Source organism: Oncorhynchus clarkii, chromosome 7 (genome assembly GCF_045791955.1).
Source record: "Oncorhynchus clarkii lewisi isolate Uvic-CL-2024 chromosome 7, UVic_Ocla_1.0, whole genome shotgun sequence".
Classification (NCBI taxonomy): Eukaryota; Metazoa; Chordata; class Actinopteri; order Salmoniformes; family Salmonidae; genus Oncorhynchus; species Oncorhynchus clarkii.
The window spans coordinates 58,582,726-58,600,281 of record NC_092153.1 but is presented as its reverse complement, the minus strand read 5'-3'; the positions used below and the strand labels follow the sequence as shown (position 1 = coordinate 58,600,281).

At 44.2% G+C, this 17,556-nt stretch overlaps 1 protein-coding gene across 4 annotated transcripts in view; it reads left to right on the top strand.

Moving 5' to 3' along the window:
- Positions 1–17,556, top strand: part of LOC139413555 (sodium-coupled neutral amino acid transporter 3-like) — a 70,813-nt gene that overhangs the window by 15,480 nt on the left and 37,777 nt on the right. The window contains exons 1-4 of one of the 4 annotated variants that reach the window (XM_071161060.1): positions 14,067–14,295; positions 15,061–15,093; positions 15,321–15,405; positions 15,558–15,673. In XM_071161060.1, the coding sequence (XP_071017161.1) occupies positions 14,132–14,295; positions 15,061–15,093; positions 15,321–15,405; positions 15,558–15,673 (398 nt within the window). In that variant the 5' untranslated portion in view covers positions 14,067–14,131. Of the gene's footprint in view, positions 1–13,931; positions 14,296–15,060; positions 15,094–15,320; positions 15,406–15,557; positions 15,674–17,556 lie in introns of those variants that run through there. The other 3 variants (XM_071161062.1, XM_071161061.1, XM_071161063.1) reach the window with 3 other exon arrangements.

The following is a 17,556-nucleotide window of genomic DNA, read 5'->3' as shown; positions in this document are numbered from 1 at the left end:
CAGCCTGTCCACAATGTCTACCAGCACGTTTCATAACTAACTGTTTACCAAGCAGGGTTATTCCAGGAGTCCTCTACATCCATCCATCCCCATCCATCCATCCATCCATTCACACTTGCTTTTGCTGCTGCTCAAAAGGCCTCTGTGTGTGACATGGAGGGGCTATTCTATTTTTAGCAGCATAGTGTGTGTGTGTGACAAGCATGGGAAGTTAAATCCTGATTTCCCGTCTGAGTGAGAGTGGCTCTGGTCTAATCTAGTCATCCTAGGGACAGACATAGACAGGCTGTCAGAAGCCCCTAGACTCTCCTCTCCACGGTTTCCTCTTAAACATGGCCGGCCACACAGGGAGAGACGTCTATTAGCAGCTCATAAGAGACATTTTGTGGAAAAGTGTAATCTCTTAATCTGTTGTAAATCTCTCCACACTGAACATTCAGCCCGCTAGAGAGAGATAAAATGTTTTCTAGTCGGACACGTTGTCACTCAGGGCCCAGGGGATTTCAGTTTGACAGGTAGCTAGGCGGAAAAAATGAAATACCTCAGTGGCACAATATGAGATTTTATTTTTGGGCAAACAGTTTAGGGATGTGGCTGGAGAAAATAACTACTTTCAAATTCATAGACAGGGCTATGGATGCAAGGACCATCCATGAGATCAAAATAATACTGTAGTTTTAACCATGCTTTGAAGCTATACAGTGTTTTCTTGCAATTACATTGTTTACAAACAATTAAGTAAAACAAGATCCTATTTTGGGTTCTGATGGGGTTAGACAGTTGAACTAAACTCATGAGGCATTTACAAGGTATACTCTTCAAGAATCAATGGGTATATGTGACCCCCACCTGTTTTTGGTCTTATGTTCAAATATATATATATTTAAAAAAAAAAATATATATATATATATATAAATACAGTTGAAGTCGGAGGTTTACATACAGCTTAGCCGAATACATTTAAACTCAGTTTTTCACAATCCCTGACATTTAATCCTAGTAAAAATTCCCTGTTGAATTTGGCTGTTGACGAGGTGGGACGCTAGCATACCCTAGAGAGGTTAACTTTGGTCAAATGTTTTGGGTAGCCTTCCACAAGCTTTCCAAAATAAGTTGGATTAATTTTGTCCGATTCCTCCTGGCAGAGCTAGTGTAACTGAGTCAGGTTTGTAGGCCTCCTTGCTCGCACACACTTTTTCAGTTTAGCCCACAAATTTCCTTTAGGATTGAGTTCAGGACTTTCCAATACCTTGACTTTGTTGTCCTTAAGCCATTTTGCCACAACTTTGGAAGTATGCTTGGGGTCTTTGTCCATTTGGAAGACCCATTTACGACCAACCTTTAACTTCCTGACTGATGTCTTGAGATGTTGCTTCAATATATCCACATAATTGTCCTTCCTCATGACGCCATCTATTTTGTGAAGTGCGCCAGTCCCTCCTGCAGCAAAGCACCCCCACAACATGATGCTGCCACCCCTGTGCTTCACAGTTGGGATGGTGTTCTTCGGCTTGCAAGCCTGCCCTTTTTTCCTCCAAACATAACGATGGTCATTATGGCCAAACAGTTTCATCAGACCAGACGACATTTCTCCAAAAAGTACAATCTTTGTCCCCATGTGCAGTTGCAAACCGTATTCTGGCTTTTTTATGGCAGTTTTGGAGCAGTGGCTTCTTCCTTACTGAGCGGCCTTTCAGGTTATGTCGATATAGGACTTGTTTTACTGTGGATATAGATACTTTTGTACCTGTTTCCTCCAGCATCTTCACAAGGTCCTTTGCTGTTGTTCTGGGATTGTTCTGGGATTGATTTGCACTTTTTGCACCAAAGTACGTTCATCTCTAGGAGAAAGAATGCGTCTCCTTCCTGAGCGGTGTGACGGCTGCGTGGTCCCATGGTGTTTATACTTGCGTACTATTGTTTGTACAGATGAACGTGGTACCTTCAGGCATTTGGAAATTGCTCCCAAGGATGAACTAGACTTGGAAGTCTACAATTCTTTTTCTAAGGTATTGGCTGATTTATTTTGATTTTCCCATGATGTCAAGCAAAGAGGCACTGAGGTAGGCCTTGAAAAACATCCACAGGTACACCTCCGATTGACTCAAATGATGTCAATTAGCCCAACAGAAGCTTGCCAAAACTATAGTTTGTTAACAAGAAATTTGTGGAGTGGTTGAAAAACGAGTTTTAATGACTCCAACCTAAGTCTATGTAAACTTCCAACTTCAACTGTATATTGGATAAATGTACAGACACAGATATTCAAAATGCTATACATTATACATCGGGTGGATCTAATCCTGAATGCTGATTGGTTAAAACCGCATTCCATCCGGTGTCTTTTCCACAAGTTACCACTGGCTAAATCTGTGACGTTAAAAGCCTATTTACTCTGTTCCACCTGACTGTGCAATACGTTGTCTCATCAGCCCAGCCAGGCACTTTATAAACTTGATATCCACTATAAAATCATCTAGACATATCACATTTCTTTAAGACTAACATAGTTTTCAACAGCAGAAATTTGTATCAACCTTGCTGTCTGTCTCGCCGACATTTGCAACATTGTTTCAACATTCAAATTAGTTGTGGCATGGTAATGAACGTGTCGGGACGAGACAGACAGGCAGGCAGCGTTTTTCAGCCAGTCGAAATCATGAATCAGCTGCCATCATTTTTATGGATATATACAAATAAAGGTAAATTGAAAAAATTTCAAATGAAACTGTCACACCCTGACCATAGTTTGCTTTGTATGTTTCTATGTTTTGGTTGGTCAGGGTGTGAGCTGGGTGGGCATTCTATGTTACATGTCTAGTTTGTCTAGTTCTATGTTTGGCCTGATATGGTTCTCAATCAGAGGCAGGTGTTCGTCATTGTCTCTGATTGGGAATCATATTTAGGTAGCCTGTTTGGTGTTGGGTTTTGTGGGTGATTGTCCTTGTAACTGTCTTGTGTTAGTTTGCACCAGTTTAGGCTGCGGTCGGTTTTCAAGTTACGTTTATTGTTTTTGTATTGATTCGTGTTTACGTTGTTTTATTAAACATGAATCTCAATAGCCACGCCGCATTTTGGTCCGACTCTCTTTCACACCTAGAAAACCGTGACAGAAACGAAGTGCAGCTAGTTTGCAGTCTTTCCAGCTGCAGTTTCAAATGATTGTGTAACAGCTCTCGTCGTCGGTGGAAGGAAGAGTGGACCAAAGCGCAGCGTGGAAAGTGTTCATGATATTTATTTTCAAGAAACACTCAAACAAAAATAACAAATCCAAAAACGAAAGCGAACAGTTCCGTCAGACACTAAACAGAAAATAACACCCCACAAAACCCAAACAGAAAATCACAACTTATATATGATCCCCAATCAGAGACTACGATAGACAGCTGCCTCTGATTGGGAACCACACTTGAAAAAAACAACAAAGAAATAGAAAACATAGATTTTCTATTAGGTCACACCGGGACCTCCGTAGATCGTCGCTGCAAGCTCTTGACTGGGGACCGTCGCTGGAGGCTCCGGACTGGGGACCGTCGATGGAGGCTCCGGACTGGGGACCGTCGATGGAGGCTCCGGACTAGGGACCGTCGCTGGATGCCCTGGACTGGGGACCGTCACTGGAGGCTCCGGACTGGGGAACGTCGCTGCAGGCTCCGGACTGGGGACCGTCGCTGCAGGCTCCGGACTGGGGACCGTCGCTGGAGGCTCCGGACTGGGGACCGTCGCTGGAGGCTCCGGACTGGGGACCGTCGCTGCAGGCTCCGGACTGGGGACCGTCGCTGCAGGCTCCGGACTGGGGACCGTCGCTGCAGGCTCCGTGCCATGGATCATTGCTGGAGGCTTCGTGCCATGGATCATTGCTGGAGGCTTCGTGCCATGGATCATCACTGGAAGCTCCGGGCCATGGATCATCACTGGAAGCTCCGAGCCTTGAAAAGTGGTTTGGTTCAGTTTTTACACTTCTTTGTTCAAACCCATTCAGCATCACACCCTCTTAAGCCTTACCCCCACCCATCTCCATGTGCTAGACAAATCAAATCAAATCAAATTTTATTTGTCACATACACATGGTTAGCAGATGTTAATGCGAGTGTAGCGAAATGCTTGTGCTTCTAGTTCCGACAATGCAGTAATAACCAACAAGTAATCTAACTAACAATTCCAAAACTACTGTCTTGTACACAGTGTAAGGGGATAAAGAATATGTACATAAGGATATATGAATGAGTGATGGTACAGAGCAGCATAGGCAAGATACAGTAGATGGTATCGAGTACAGTATATACATATGAGATGAGTATGTAAACAAAGTGGCATAGTTTAAAGTGGCTAGTGATACATGTATTACATAAAGATGCAGTAGATGATATAGAGTACAGTATATACATATACATATGAGATGAATAATGTAGGGTATGTAAACATTATATTAGGTAGCATTGTTTAAAGTGGCTAGTGATATATTTACATCATTTCCCATCAATTCCCTTTATTAAAGTGGCTGGAGTTGAGTCAGTGTCTGTGTTGGCAGCAGCCACTCAATGTTAGTGGTGGCTGTTTAACAGTCTGATGGCCTTGAGATAGAAGCTGTTTTTCAGTCTCTCGGTCCCAGCTTTGATGCACCTGTACTGACCTCGCCTTCTGGATGATAGCGGGGTGAACAGGCAGTGGCTCGGGTGGTTGATGTCCTTGATGATCTTTGTGGCCTTCCTGTGACATCGGGTGGTGTAGGTGTCCTGGAGGGCAGGTAGTTTGCCCCCGGTGATGCGTTGTGCAGACCTCACTACACTCTGGAGAGCCTTACGGTTGAGGGCGGAGCAGTTGCCGTACCAGGCGGTGATACAGCCCGCCAGGATGCTCTCGATTGTGCATCTGTAGAAGTTTGTGAGTGCTTTTGGTGACAAGCCGAATTTCTTCAGCCTCCTGAGGTTGAAGAGGCGCTGCTGCGCCTTCTTCACAATGCTGTCTGTGTGAGTGGACCAATTCAGTTTGTCTGTGATGTGTATGCCGAGGAACTTAAAACTTGCTACCCTCTCCACTACTGTTCCATCGATGTGGATAGGGGGGTGTTCCCTCTGCTGTTTCCTGAAGTCCACAATCATCTCCTTAGTTTTGTTGACGTTGAGTGTGAGGTTATTTTCCTGACACCACACTCCGAGGGCCCTCACCTCCTCCCTGTAGGCCGTCTCGTCGTTGTTGGTAATCAAGCCTACCACTGTTGTGTCGTCCGCAAACTTGATGATTGAGTTGGAGGCGTGCGTGGCCACGCAGTCGTGGGTGAACAGGGAGTACAGGAGAGGGCTCAGAATGCACCCTTGTGGGGCCCCAGTGTTGAGGATCAGCGGGGAGGAGATGTTGTTGCCTACCCTCACCACCTGGGGGCGGCCCGTCAGGAAGTCCAGTACCCAGTTGCACAGGGCGGGGTCGAGACCCAGGGTCTCGAGCTTGATGACGAGCTTGGAGGGTACTATGGTGTTGAATGCCGAGCTGTAGTCAATGAACAGCATTCTCACATAGGTATTCCTCTTGTCCAGATGGGTTAGGGCGGTGTGCAGTGTGGTTGAGATTGCATCGTCTGTGGACCTATTTGGGCGGTAAGCAAATTGGAGTGGGTCTAGAGTGTCAGGTAGGGTGGAGGTGATATGGTCCTTGACTAGTCTCTCAAAGCACTTCATGATGACGGAAGTGAGTGCTACGGGGCGGTAGTCGTTTAGCTCAGTTACCTTAGCTTTCTTGGGAACAGGAACAATGGTGGCCCTCTTGAAGCATGTGGGAACAGCAGACTGGTATAGGGATTGATTGAATATGTCCGTAAACACACCGGCCAGCTGGTCTGCGCATGCTCTGAGGGCGCGGCTGGGGATGCCGTCTGGGCCTGCAGCCTTGCGAGGGTTAACACGTTTAAATGTCTTACTCACCTCGGCTGCAGTGAAGGAGAGACCGCATGTTTTCGTTGCAGGCCGTGTCAGTGGCACTGTATTGTCCTCAAAGCGGGCAAAAAAGTGATTTAGTCTGCCTGGGAGCAGGACATCCTGGTCCGTGACTGGGCTGGATTTCTTCCTGTAGTCCGTGATTGACTGTAGACCCTGCCACATGCCTCTTGTGTCTGAGCCGTTGAATTGAGATTCTACTTTGTCTCTGTACTGACGCTTAGCTTGTTTGATAGCCTTGCGGAGGGAATAGCTGCACTGTTTGTATTCGGTCATGTTACCAGACACCTTGCCCTGATTAAAAGCAGTGGTTCGCGCTTTCAGTTTCACGCGAATGCTGCCATCAATCCACGGTTTCTGGTTAGGGAATGTTTTAATCGTTGCTATGGGAACGACATCTTCAACGCACGTTCTAATGAACTCGCACACCGAATCAGCGTATTCGTCAATGTTGTTGTCTGACGCAATACGAAACATGTCCCAGTCCACGTGGTGGAAGCAGTCTTGGAGTGTGGAGTCAGCTTGGTCGGACCAGCGTTGGACAGACCTCAGCGTGGGAGCCTCTTGTTTTAGTTTCTGTCTGTAGGCAGGGATCAACAAAATGGAGTCGTGGTCAGCTTTTCCGAAAGGGGGGCGGGGCAGGGCCTTATATGCGTCGCGGAAGTTAGAGTAACAATGATCCAAGGTCTTTCCCCCCCTGGTTGCGCAATCGATATGCTGATAAAATTTAGGAAGTCTTGTTTTCAGATTAGCCTTGTTAAAATCCCCAGCTACAATGAATGCAGCCTCCGGATAAATGGTTTCCAGTTTGCAAAGAGTAGTAAAAACTTTTTTATTTCAAGACTAAAATTATGAGTAGTAAAAACTCCAGGTAAAAATACAATTTATAAAGAATGTAAGATCAATAAGAGTAGTGCCAATCATGTTAAATAATCAAAATATGTGTTGTTATTGCTTTACACACCAAGTGTTCTCATCGATTCCTTGTAGACTCCACATCGCTGCTTTTGCCACATGAGATGGCAGTAGCTTTCCACCAAAATGTTTGTGTCCTGTGTGGCTTCCTGGTAATACTATTGCATTATCCTCTGCATAGTTGTTGATGACGTTCACAACTTGCTGAAAGTTCTCATGCTTGAGGTGTAACCTATGCTTGTTTGGGCAGGGTCTTTTTCTCCCTGTATGACTGGTGGAGGAGAGTCAGGCGTCTGCTAATGCTGAAAGAAACATTTCAGATACAAATATTTTATCATTATTAGATGAGGCTTACACAGACACTTGGTGGGTCATGTGAAATAGAGGCCTAAAATACCCTCCTCCTCAGCTACATCTAGCTAAGTTGATGTGTCTATATTGTCTAGACCTCTTCAGATGTTCATGAAATACAATAAATGGCTGTAATCAGCCCCAGAGGCACCTGGCTAAGTTGATGGGCCATGTAATCATCTGGTAAAGTGAAGTCTTTGTTTAGACATGTAGCTAGCTAGCTAAACAATTAACCACAATCCCAACCAGTACCAATACAACTGATTGTCATAGCTAGCCACCATAGCTAGCCACCATGAAATTATGTAGTATGAATCTGCAGGTAGCTTAAGCTAACCAACTAGGTTTAATGTTAGCCAGCTAGCTAACAGTACGCTATAAATATCAATGCAAACAGTTTTCTGAGATGTGAATAATATTACTACACAAATCATACACGTAGCTTGCCAGATAACGGTAGCTAGCTAGCTAGCTAGCTAACTGTACGCTTTAACTTGCAATGAAAACATCTTTCTGACAAAATTAAAAACGTATAATATCTGAAAATGTAGCTAGGCACTTACCTGTATACATGGATGAATGCTTCACGGCCATAGTTGCCCTTAGTTTGACGATGAAATCCAGAGACAGGTGTTTTATGCAACATCATTCTGTGTTCTCTTTTCTACTCCCTCTGCATTTGCAATCAAACGTCAGAATTTTCTCCGTCTCCTTCTCAGACTCCGCTTCCACTGGGCATTCCACTGATTTCAAAACTCTGTCAACTTCTTCCGTGATGTTGATCTCCGTTTCTTAACCATCACTGTCATCAGAAGACTGGAATGTCTGGTTCAATTAAAAAAATGTTTTGTTTGTTTTACCCCTTTTTCTCCCCAATTTCGTGGTATCCAATTGTTTTAGAAGCTACTATCTTGTCTCATCGCTACAACTCCCGTACGGACTCGGGAGAGACGAAGGTTGAAAGTCATGCATCCTCCGATACACAACCCAACCAAGCCGCACTGCTTCTTAACACAGCGCACATCCAACCCGGAAGCCAGCCGCACCAATGTGTCGGAGGAAACACTGTGCACCTGGCAACCTTGGTTAGCGTGCACTGCGCCCGGCACGCCACAGCAGTCGCTGGTGCGTGATGAGACCAGGATATCCCTACCGGCCAAGCCCTCCCTAACCCGGATAACGCTGGTCCAATTGTGCGTCGCCCCACGGACCTCCCGGTCGCGGCCGGTTGCGACAGAGCCTGGGCGCGAACCCAGAGTCTCTGGTGGAACAGCTGGCGCTGAAGTACGGCCCTTAACCACTGCGCCACCCGGGAGGCTAATTAAAATGTTTTTACCTAAGTCAGGGATTTCCTCATCTGGTTCATTTTCAGAGAGAGAGAGTCAGCATGGCATGATCGCAGCAATGTTGTTGAGAGCAGTAGCAACACTTTTGCAGTTCTCCAAGGCTATATCTTTCGAAAAATCCACAGCAGCAAGGATTATCTGAGCAACTCATGTTATAGGCATGGCAGACCAATCAGAACTCATCTCTCAACCATTATCTCAACCAATCATGGCTAGCGGAAGTTTCCCTTCTTTTTCCATGGCTAAACCAACTAGGCTCGTAATTTAACAACTGTATTCATATTTACAGATGACATAAACATTTGTTAGGTATTTTGGATATAAAAAAATCTTTATGGAACAAAAGGAACATTTATTGTGTAACTGGGAGTCTCGTGAGTGCAAACATCCGAAGATCATCAAATGTAAGCGATTCATTTTATTGCTTTTCTGACTTTCATGACCAATCTACTTTGCTGCTAGCTGTTTGCAATGTTTTGTCTGCTGAGAGAGATGTCCTTACATAAACACTTGGTATTCTTTCGCCGAAAAGCTTTTTTGAAATTTGACACGCCAGGTGGATTAACAACAAGCTAAGCTGTGTGTCATGCCCTGACCTTAGAGCTTTTTATGTCTCTATTTTGGTTTGGTCAGGGTGTGATTTGGGTGGGCATTCTATGTTCCTTTTTCTATGTTTTTGTATTTCTTTGTTTTGTCCGGGTATGGTTCTCAATCAGGGACAGCTGTCTATCGTTGTCTCTGATTGGGAACCATACTTAGGTAGCTTTTTCCCACAGGGTTTTTGTGGGTAGTTATTTTCTGTTTTGTGTTTCTGCACCTGACAGGACTGTTCCGGTTTTCGTTCATTCTCTTTGTTATTTTTGTTATTGAGTGTTCAGTTGAAAAGGTTCCCAATCTGGGCTAGCTAAAGCCAACTTCATACAATTAGTAGGTGTATAGTGGTGTTAGAGAGAAACAATATGGGCATGACACCTCCACATCTACACACACACACACACACACACACACACACACACACGGCAGTAAAAGTAAACAGTGTTGGTAAATGTGCTATGTGGATCAGGACCAGCTGTAAACATTTCTTTCCCTCATACACCCCCCTCCTGGGATGACGTCTCTTAGCCGTGCATCCTACGTCAGAGCAGCATAAGCCCAGCAGCACAGACGCTGGTCAGAGGGTGACAAATTGAGGAGGTTTTTGGGGATTGGGGCTCTGCAGGGCATGAATAAACAGCAAGTCTGACAGATCAGACAGGGAATGAGGACATTGATTTTCTCCCAAACTGAAGCGTAACAATGTGACATGTGCTCTTGCATAATTCTGCCCCTAGTGCCATTCCTCCACCCCTAACCCTCACCCTTACCGAACAAGCTCCTTTCCCCTGGGGACACTGCCTTCCGTCTACACAAAACAGAGACCCAACCCAACAAATACACACATAAAACCCTGAGAGAACAGAACACGGTGGCAGATTATAAAACCACTGCATCCACAACATCCACTTGCTTAGGAAGTAATATAGGGATGATTGCCAAATGGCTGCTTCTCTCTCTCTCTGTCAGCCTTTCCATGTGTATAATAATGCTGCATGCAGAGCCAGAGCAAATAAACCTATCTATTAATAGTTATTTATAGATGGAAAGACCTTTAAAATAGCAGCATGCAGAATTTAATGAAACGCTCTCGGTGTAATTACCTGACGCCACATGTACACCTAAAGGTGGTGAGTAAGCCTGCATGACTTTCTCCCAACAATCCAATTCCTGTCAAACTGCTCACACACACTTTTAGGAGGCTAATCTGGGAAAGTGAGGTGTTGAGATTTAAGTGATAATGGCTGGGCAGGCAGGCTTTTTTAATTGTGCATGGAGGGTATGTGAGGATGGCATCATACCATATGCTATTCAGGATGTGAATGATCTCATCGCTACTTGACTGGACCTGGATAGACCTCTTCTCATCAATACACAACCTTTTTCTCTCATGTTTCATACTATATTTAATAGTGTATCTGTGTATATGTAACACGCTGGTGGGAAGTCTCCTAGTCCTTCACATGGAGATCTGTGTGTATCCTTGCTGCTTACATAACATGGTGACTGTCCTACATTCCCCATTGTAAGCATCCTCTTCTTCATTGCCATTCTCTTTCATCTTCAGTGGTTCACTCTCTCAGGGACTTAGAGGAACAATCAACTAAGTCTTCAAACAAACTGTATTCGTGCCATATTCCCTGTGTCTGTGGGTAGCTATCTTCCAGGCATTCTTGCTGAATGAAAACACACTGTGTTTGTGTTTTCACACCAGTTAGCTGAAGGAAGTTCATTCATACAATGTTTCTCTGAGATGTGATTCTGCCCAATCAGCTAAGTCGTGGAGAAGCTCCACCCTGTGACGTCATCCCAGAGATCCCACTGTGTTCCAGCCAGCCAATCACACGTCAGTTTAGCTGCAGGTCCTCCTCTGAGTGCCCAGTCTGTCTATGAATGGAGGGCTGTTTGAGTGACAGAGAGACTCCTCACTGGTGATGGGGTCCTAGTGTGTGTGGCACCACCCCCTGCCCGACCCCTGCCACACATGTGCGTGAGCATGGGACCCTGGCAGCTGTCGAATTCAAGGTGCCGTCTTTTCAATTAGGGCGTAATGAATTACCTTTTCAGCCCATCGTGTGGCCCAGGGAGCTGCAGCCAAGGGGGCGCCGGTGGTATAATGATGCCTGGCACAATAGCGCCACTGTTCTCCAGCCCATTCCCAGGAAACCACACAACATGCGCCATTGTGTGCCATGTTTTGCTAGCTGACCACGTTGCCTCGCATTAGCTAGAGAGACAGAGAAGCCCAATGTGGTTGGTGGAGGCCGGTGACACAGTAACACAGGCCATGAGGGGCTGCTGCTCGATGGAGACCCTGGGTTTATACATCTCCCTCTGTGTTTGATGTGCTAAAATAATTTTACAAAAAGGTACTTTTGAAAAGCGGGGGGGGGGTGGCGGGAGCAAGGGTCATCTGAGGGGACCAGGGTCAGTGAAGAGGGCGCACTGGAGCACTGAGAGAGTGAGAGCACTGCCGCTATGCTAAGACCTTCCTGATTAAAGAAAGAAATGGCAAGCTATAACAAAATAAATTAGGTCCGGAACTGGTTCTAAGCTGGTCGTAACTGGTTCTCCTGCCTTTCATCTCCTCCTTCTGTGATTTGCACTGTGTGTGTGCCACCTTGTCCCCCTACTCCATCTGCCCTTTACCCCTGTTTACGCTGCATAGCTAATGGGGAAATTAGTTGTGGGGGCTTTCAGGGACAGCCAGGGAGCCGAGGTTGACAGGAACAGGGAGACATGTCACAGGAGCCTTTCAGGGGCCTTTCAGGGCCTGTACACCAGCAGCTCTTCTTATACACCACAGTAGGGGACCTAGGATACAGGGGCCCCTCACAAAGGGGCCCGAACCATCCCTCACAAAGCCTGGAGTGTCACAGCTAACTGGGTCCTTTCCTCTCATAAGCAGTATAGAGGGAAATACCTGTCAGCTGACAACTAAATAATGCCGGAGATTCTCCCCAGAAACAAAGGTTGTTTATCAACTTAGTTTTCTGACTTCAATGATGACGGCTGGTGCTTTTATCTTACGCTTGACAAGCTGACAATAGAAAGTGTTTGTGTTGTCAACTCCTCCAGTTCTTAGAAGGTGCTTTATAACTAAATAAAATACAATTCTATTGTCCGTTTAGACACATTTACAGCTGTTATTGCACGTGCAGCGAAATGCTTGTGTTTCTAGCTCCTACAGTGCAGTAATACCTAGCAATACAAAACAGTGTTCAGTGCCATGGTGATTGCATCATCCGTGGATCTTTTGGGGCGGTACACAAATTGTAGTTGGTCTAGGGCAGGGATGGGAAACTTTGATGGGGGTGGGAAACATGGGAAACACCAAAAAATCAGAACTCATCATAGGGGGCATACCCACATCCACACCCAAACATGTAGTCAGAGCCTTTTGGGAGCCCTAAGTGAAATTTTGTTTCCCCCATCTGTGAGCAAAACATGTTATGCTTTAGAATTAATTTCCTGCAATTTTACACATTTTGCCATGGGCTGTAGAGAAAATGTTGCAGTTTTACAGCAAATTTCCTGCAATTCTACACATTTTGCCATAGGATGGAGAGAAATGTTTGCCGTTTTTAACGTGATATCTGAGTGAGACTGACGGACAAAATCACTGGGGGACCCATGGTCAGTAATTCAACCATGATTACGATATTATTAGATAGCTGGTTGCTAGTCTAAAATACCAACTAACATACCAATCTAACATACCAATCTAAAAATGTTTTGCTGACATGTTCAGTGACTGACATAACAGTGACTGACATAACAAGAGAAAAACTGCTGATGCACAACCAAATGTCGAAGTTGCACCTTGTGTATTCTACTATTCTAACTCTTAAGAGTAAGTTGAGACCGAGATTGAGTTTTGTTCTGTCTTTGGAAATGTATCCGCAAGCCTACAGGCCGGATCACCAGTCGCCCATCCCTGGTCTAGGGTGGAGGTGATATGGTTCTTAACTAGCCTTTCAAAGCACTTCATGATGACAGAAGTGAGTTCTACGGGGCGATAGTCATTTAGTTCAGTTAACTTCGCTTTCTTAGGTTCAGGAACAATGATGGACATCTTGAAGCAAGTGGGGACAACAGACTGGGATATGGAGAGATTGAATATGTCCGTAAAGCATCCAGCCAGCTGGTCTGCACGTTCACCTGGGGTCTACCAGGAAGACACAGACAGTCTCATTATATCTGCCAAGAACAGGCCTCATTTATCTTTCAACATGCCTTTTAAGCCAAGTCATTGTTAACACTACTGCATTGGCACCTTGATTGTCACAGGTTAGTGTTTTCGTCATGAATCTTGTTCTGGAGGGAGCTCTGCAGAGTGGTCACTAGCAGGCACAACCACAGTCATAAAATCAGATTTTAAACATGGCTCTAAACCTTAACCCGAACCACACTGCTAACCCAAATGCCTAACCCAAACCTTAAATTAAGACCAAAAAGCACATTTTAGTTTTCATACATTTTTACAATGTAGCCAATATTGACTTTGCTTCTGGCATATCTATCGGAAATCTCTCAGTTCTGCCTCTAGGACAAGACTCATCCCAATAAACGTCCACCTGCCTGATTGTATGCAGTATTAGTCTTTAATCATCGCTGAATGTATTATTGTAATAGATTTGTACTCATGTTGTACAATTTGTATCCCCAGATAGATGGCTGTGCAAGATAAGCAAGCTTATCTGCATTTAATGAACTGTTTGTAATATTCCAGTGATTATGAACATGATTTACTCATCAGTTGTAGTCTAACTGCCACGTGTCTATTCTGTCACAGATTCCTGAAGGAAAAGAGGAAAAGAAAAGAGGACGTCAGCCACAGCACACACAAACCCTTACACACACATGCACCAGCACACACACTTACACAGACACACAAACACATTTACACACAAACACGCACACACACACATTTACACACAAACACTTACACACCCACACACACACACACACACACACACATACATTGGAGCAAAGATGAGTGAAGATAAAGCAGCTGAAAGCGTGGAACCTGCTCCTGCAGTGCCAGTATCAGCTCCAGCACCAGCAGAGATGAACTCTATTCCCAATGGGAAAGGCCATGAGACTGGGGAGGAAACCACAGAAGCAGCCAAAACACCACCAGGAGACACCACAGAGCAGTAAGTATACACTCAGGTTCAAGATAGCAGACTGCAAACATACTAAAGAATACACACACACTTTTCATCTCTAAAAGTACAGTAAACACTCTTTCAGATAGAAGATAACCTCATCCCCAGGCTCAATTGCTTTCGCATTTCATGTTTGACAGAGAGAGAGACGGCTGGTGGACAAGATTAGATACACAATAGCAGACAAGAGGAACCTTTTCAGCTAAAAAAAAAGTATACACTCAGGTACTAGGTATTAGGCAATATATTACGTTGGTCGAGAATGAAACTATTAGTGTTGAATGTGATGTATTCCCTCACTGAGCCTTATCGTGTCAGAGAGGTAAGGTGAGCTCTGCTACTGGCTGCCTAGTCCTGTGGGCGGGCTACGGCTGTGACCTACTACTCTCTGAGAGTGTCACATGTCTCCCTTCACACACCCCACAACAACAACAACACTACTCTTTGTTAACTACTGTGGATATGTGTGTGAAAATGTGGGTCATGCGTACCTAGTACTACCTAGCGTCAGAGCCTGCGTTCCTTTGCCCTACTAATCATGAGGTCACCTCTATCAGCACAGAACAGACCTGGCCCTTAGTCACAGGAAATTACGTCAACTGTTTAACATGTACAGTGTCTCCCCATGCGCCCTTAAGTAGTTGAATACATACGTTTACCCAGACTGTGTCATTTTCTGAGGGTGTGTTTGTTGTTTTTTCTCTTTGTGCTATCATTGGATGATGGGACGTCTTTCTCTACGGTACTTTGTAGGGAAATTGTTCCCAATAGTGCCCAAAATGTCAGGTATGTGACATTGACAAGGAAGGGATACGTTTCAGTGTACTGTTTCTCACCATTACAATCATGAGTTGTGATAAGGACAGACCAGCCCCAGACTCCTATAGCAGTTGAATGTTATCCTATGTGATTCCAATATTCTCTCAGAGAGAGCGTCCTTGAGTTGAGGTTTTATAACATTGTTCTTGCTTCATGTTCTTATGACTGTGCTTTATTCCCATGAATCCCCACAGAAGTGAGGATCCAGAGGCCAACCTCGCAGAGAGTCAGGAGTTCCTGTCTAACATGGAGGACAAAAAGACCACACGCTTCACAGATGTAAGTGGAACCTATAGGCTGCTTTCACCCCAGTGGATGGTTCAGATGAATCTGTAACGTGTTCATTCTCTTCTTCTGTAAAGCAACTTTGATTGTTGTAAGCATTGTGCTAACAAGCGTGTTCACCTCTATGTGTTTCTCCATGGAAACAGTTTGAGGGGAAAACCTCTTTTGGAATGTCAGTGTTCAACTTGGGCAACGCCATCATGGGAAGTGGAATTCTGGGATTGTCGTATGCCATGGCCAACACAGGGGTCGTTCTATTCCTGTGAGTCAACATGGATGGATGAATTAATTAATGAATTAATGGATGGATGGATGGATGGATTAATGAATGGATGTATGAATGAATTCATGATTGCGATGAACATAGATGACCAACAGTTCTATATGATGAATGATAAGATCAATTGGTAATGTAAATGTATGTACATGGATTTAAACCCAGTCAGACATGTGCACATTAGCCACAAATGTTCCTCTGATTTAATTGCATTCCATTTAGTCCCTCTGAATGGAGCTCCTACCTGGACAGAAATAGCCCTGTAATTATTTAAAGGCAATTAACCAGGTGGTAAACTCGGTATGTAACTAGTCACTAGATAAAAGGCAAATACGGCATCATTAATCATTACTGTGATAGCTATCTTAACTACAGCAGTGACACGCTGGTGGTGCGTAAAACCTTGTGTTACATGATACACATCTGCATTGAGATTAATAGGGATTTCGAGCGTTGTGTGCAATAATGAAATGTATTGGGGCCGCGTGGAGAAGTCTCATTAATATGCTAATAGCAGCGTTGTGCTGCTGTGTTAAACCAATGCAATTACAATGATGGATGCTGGAAATAACCTCAATGTGCTTGCATCTGCATGTCCTATCTTGTGCTGTGATTGAATGTGTGAATACTGAATGTGCATGAGTGTGTTCTCAGGGGTCTGCCATGCCAGCTAGGGAGAATAATCTGGGCTGTGGTGGCATCTGCTGTCAGGACGAGTCACAGAGAGCTTAGTTTAACAGCTGTCAGATTAGTCATGAAGGGGTTATGTAATGTGTTTGTGGGTTTAGCACCCACTCTTGTCATCCTCCTATTACCATCACACCTCCTAACCCCAGCAGCTAGGGTACAAGCTGGCAGAGGCCATGGGATCTGGATTGTTAAGTCTTGTTCCATGAAACACTGTGTGTGCTCTGTGCTGTAAGACTTTATCATGCTGCATTTATTAGAAAACTCTCCTAGCCGCAGGGATTTGTTTACCAAGTGACCTTAGATAGGATTACAATACAATAGCTTTCTACCTAGATGTCAGTGGTGTAAAATACTTAAGTAAAAATACTTAAGTTGTTTTTTGGGGTATCTGTACTTTACTTTTCGTTCACTACATTCTTAAAGAAAATAATGTACATTTTACCTGACAACCAAAAGTACTCGTTACGCTTTAAATGCTTAGCAGGACAGAAAAATGGTCCACTTAACACACTTATCAAGAGAACATCCCTGGTCATCTTTAAATGCTTAGCAGGACAGGAAAATGGTCCACTTAACACACATATCAAGAGAACATCCCTGGTCATCTTTAAATGCTTAGCAGGACAGGAAAATGGTCCACTTAACACACATATCAAGAGAACATTTATTGCCTTTGATATGGCGGACTCACTAAACACAAAAGCTTTGTGTCCCCCTGGCTATCCGTTAATAGAAAATAAAATACAAATTGTGCCATCTGGTTGGCTTAATATAAGCAATTTGAAATGATTTATACTTTTACTTTTAAACCTTAAGTATTCTATATTTTTGCATTACACTTTTGATATTTAAGTATATCTAAAACCAAATAAGTTTAGACTTTTACTCAAGTATTGTACTGGGTGACTTTCACTCATGCACATTCAGTATTCACATACCGGTACTTGAGTAATTTTCTATGAAGGTACATTAAATATACAAAGTATGTGGACAGCCCTTCAAATTAGTGGATTTGGCTATTTCAGCCACACCCGTTGCTGATAGGTATATAAAAATGAGCACACCGCCATGCAATATCCATAGACAAACATTGGCAGTTGAATTGCCTTACTGAAGAACTCTGTGACTTTCAACATGGCACAGTCATAGGATGCCACCTTTCCAACAAGTCAGTTCAT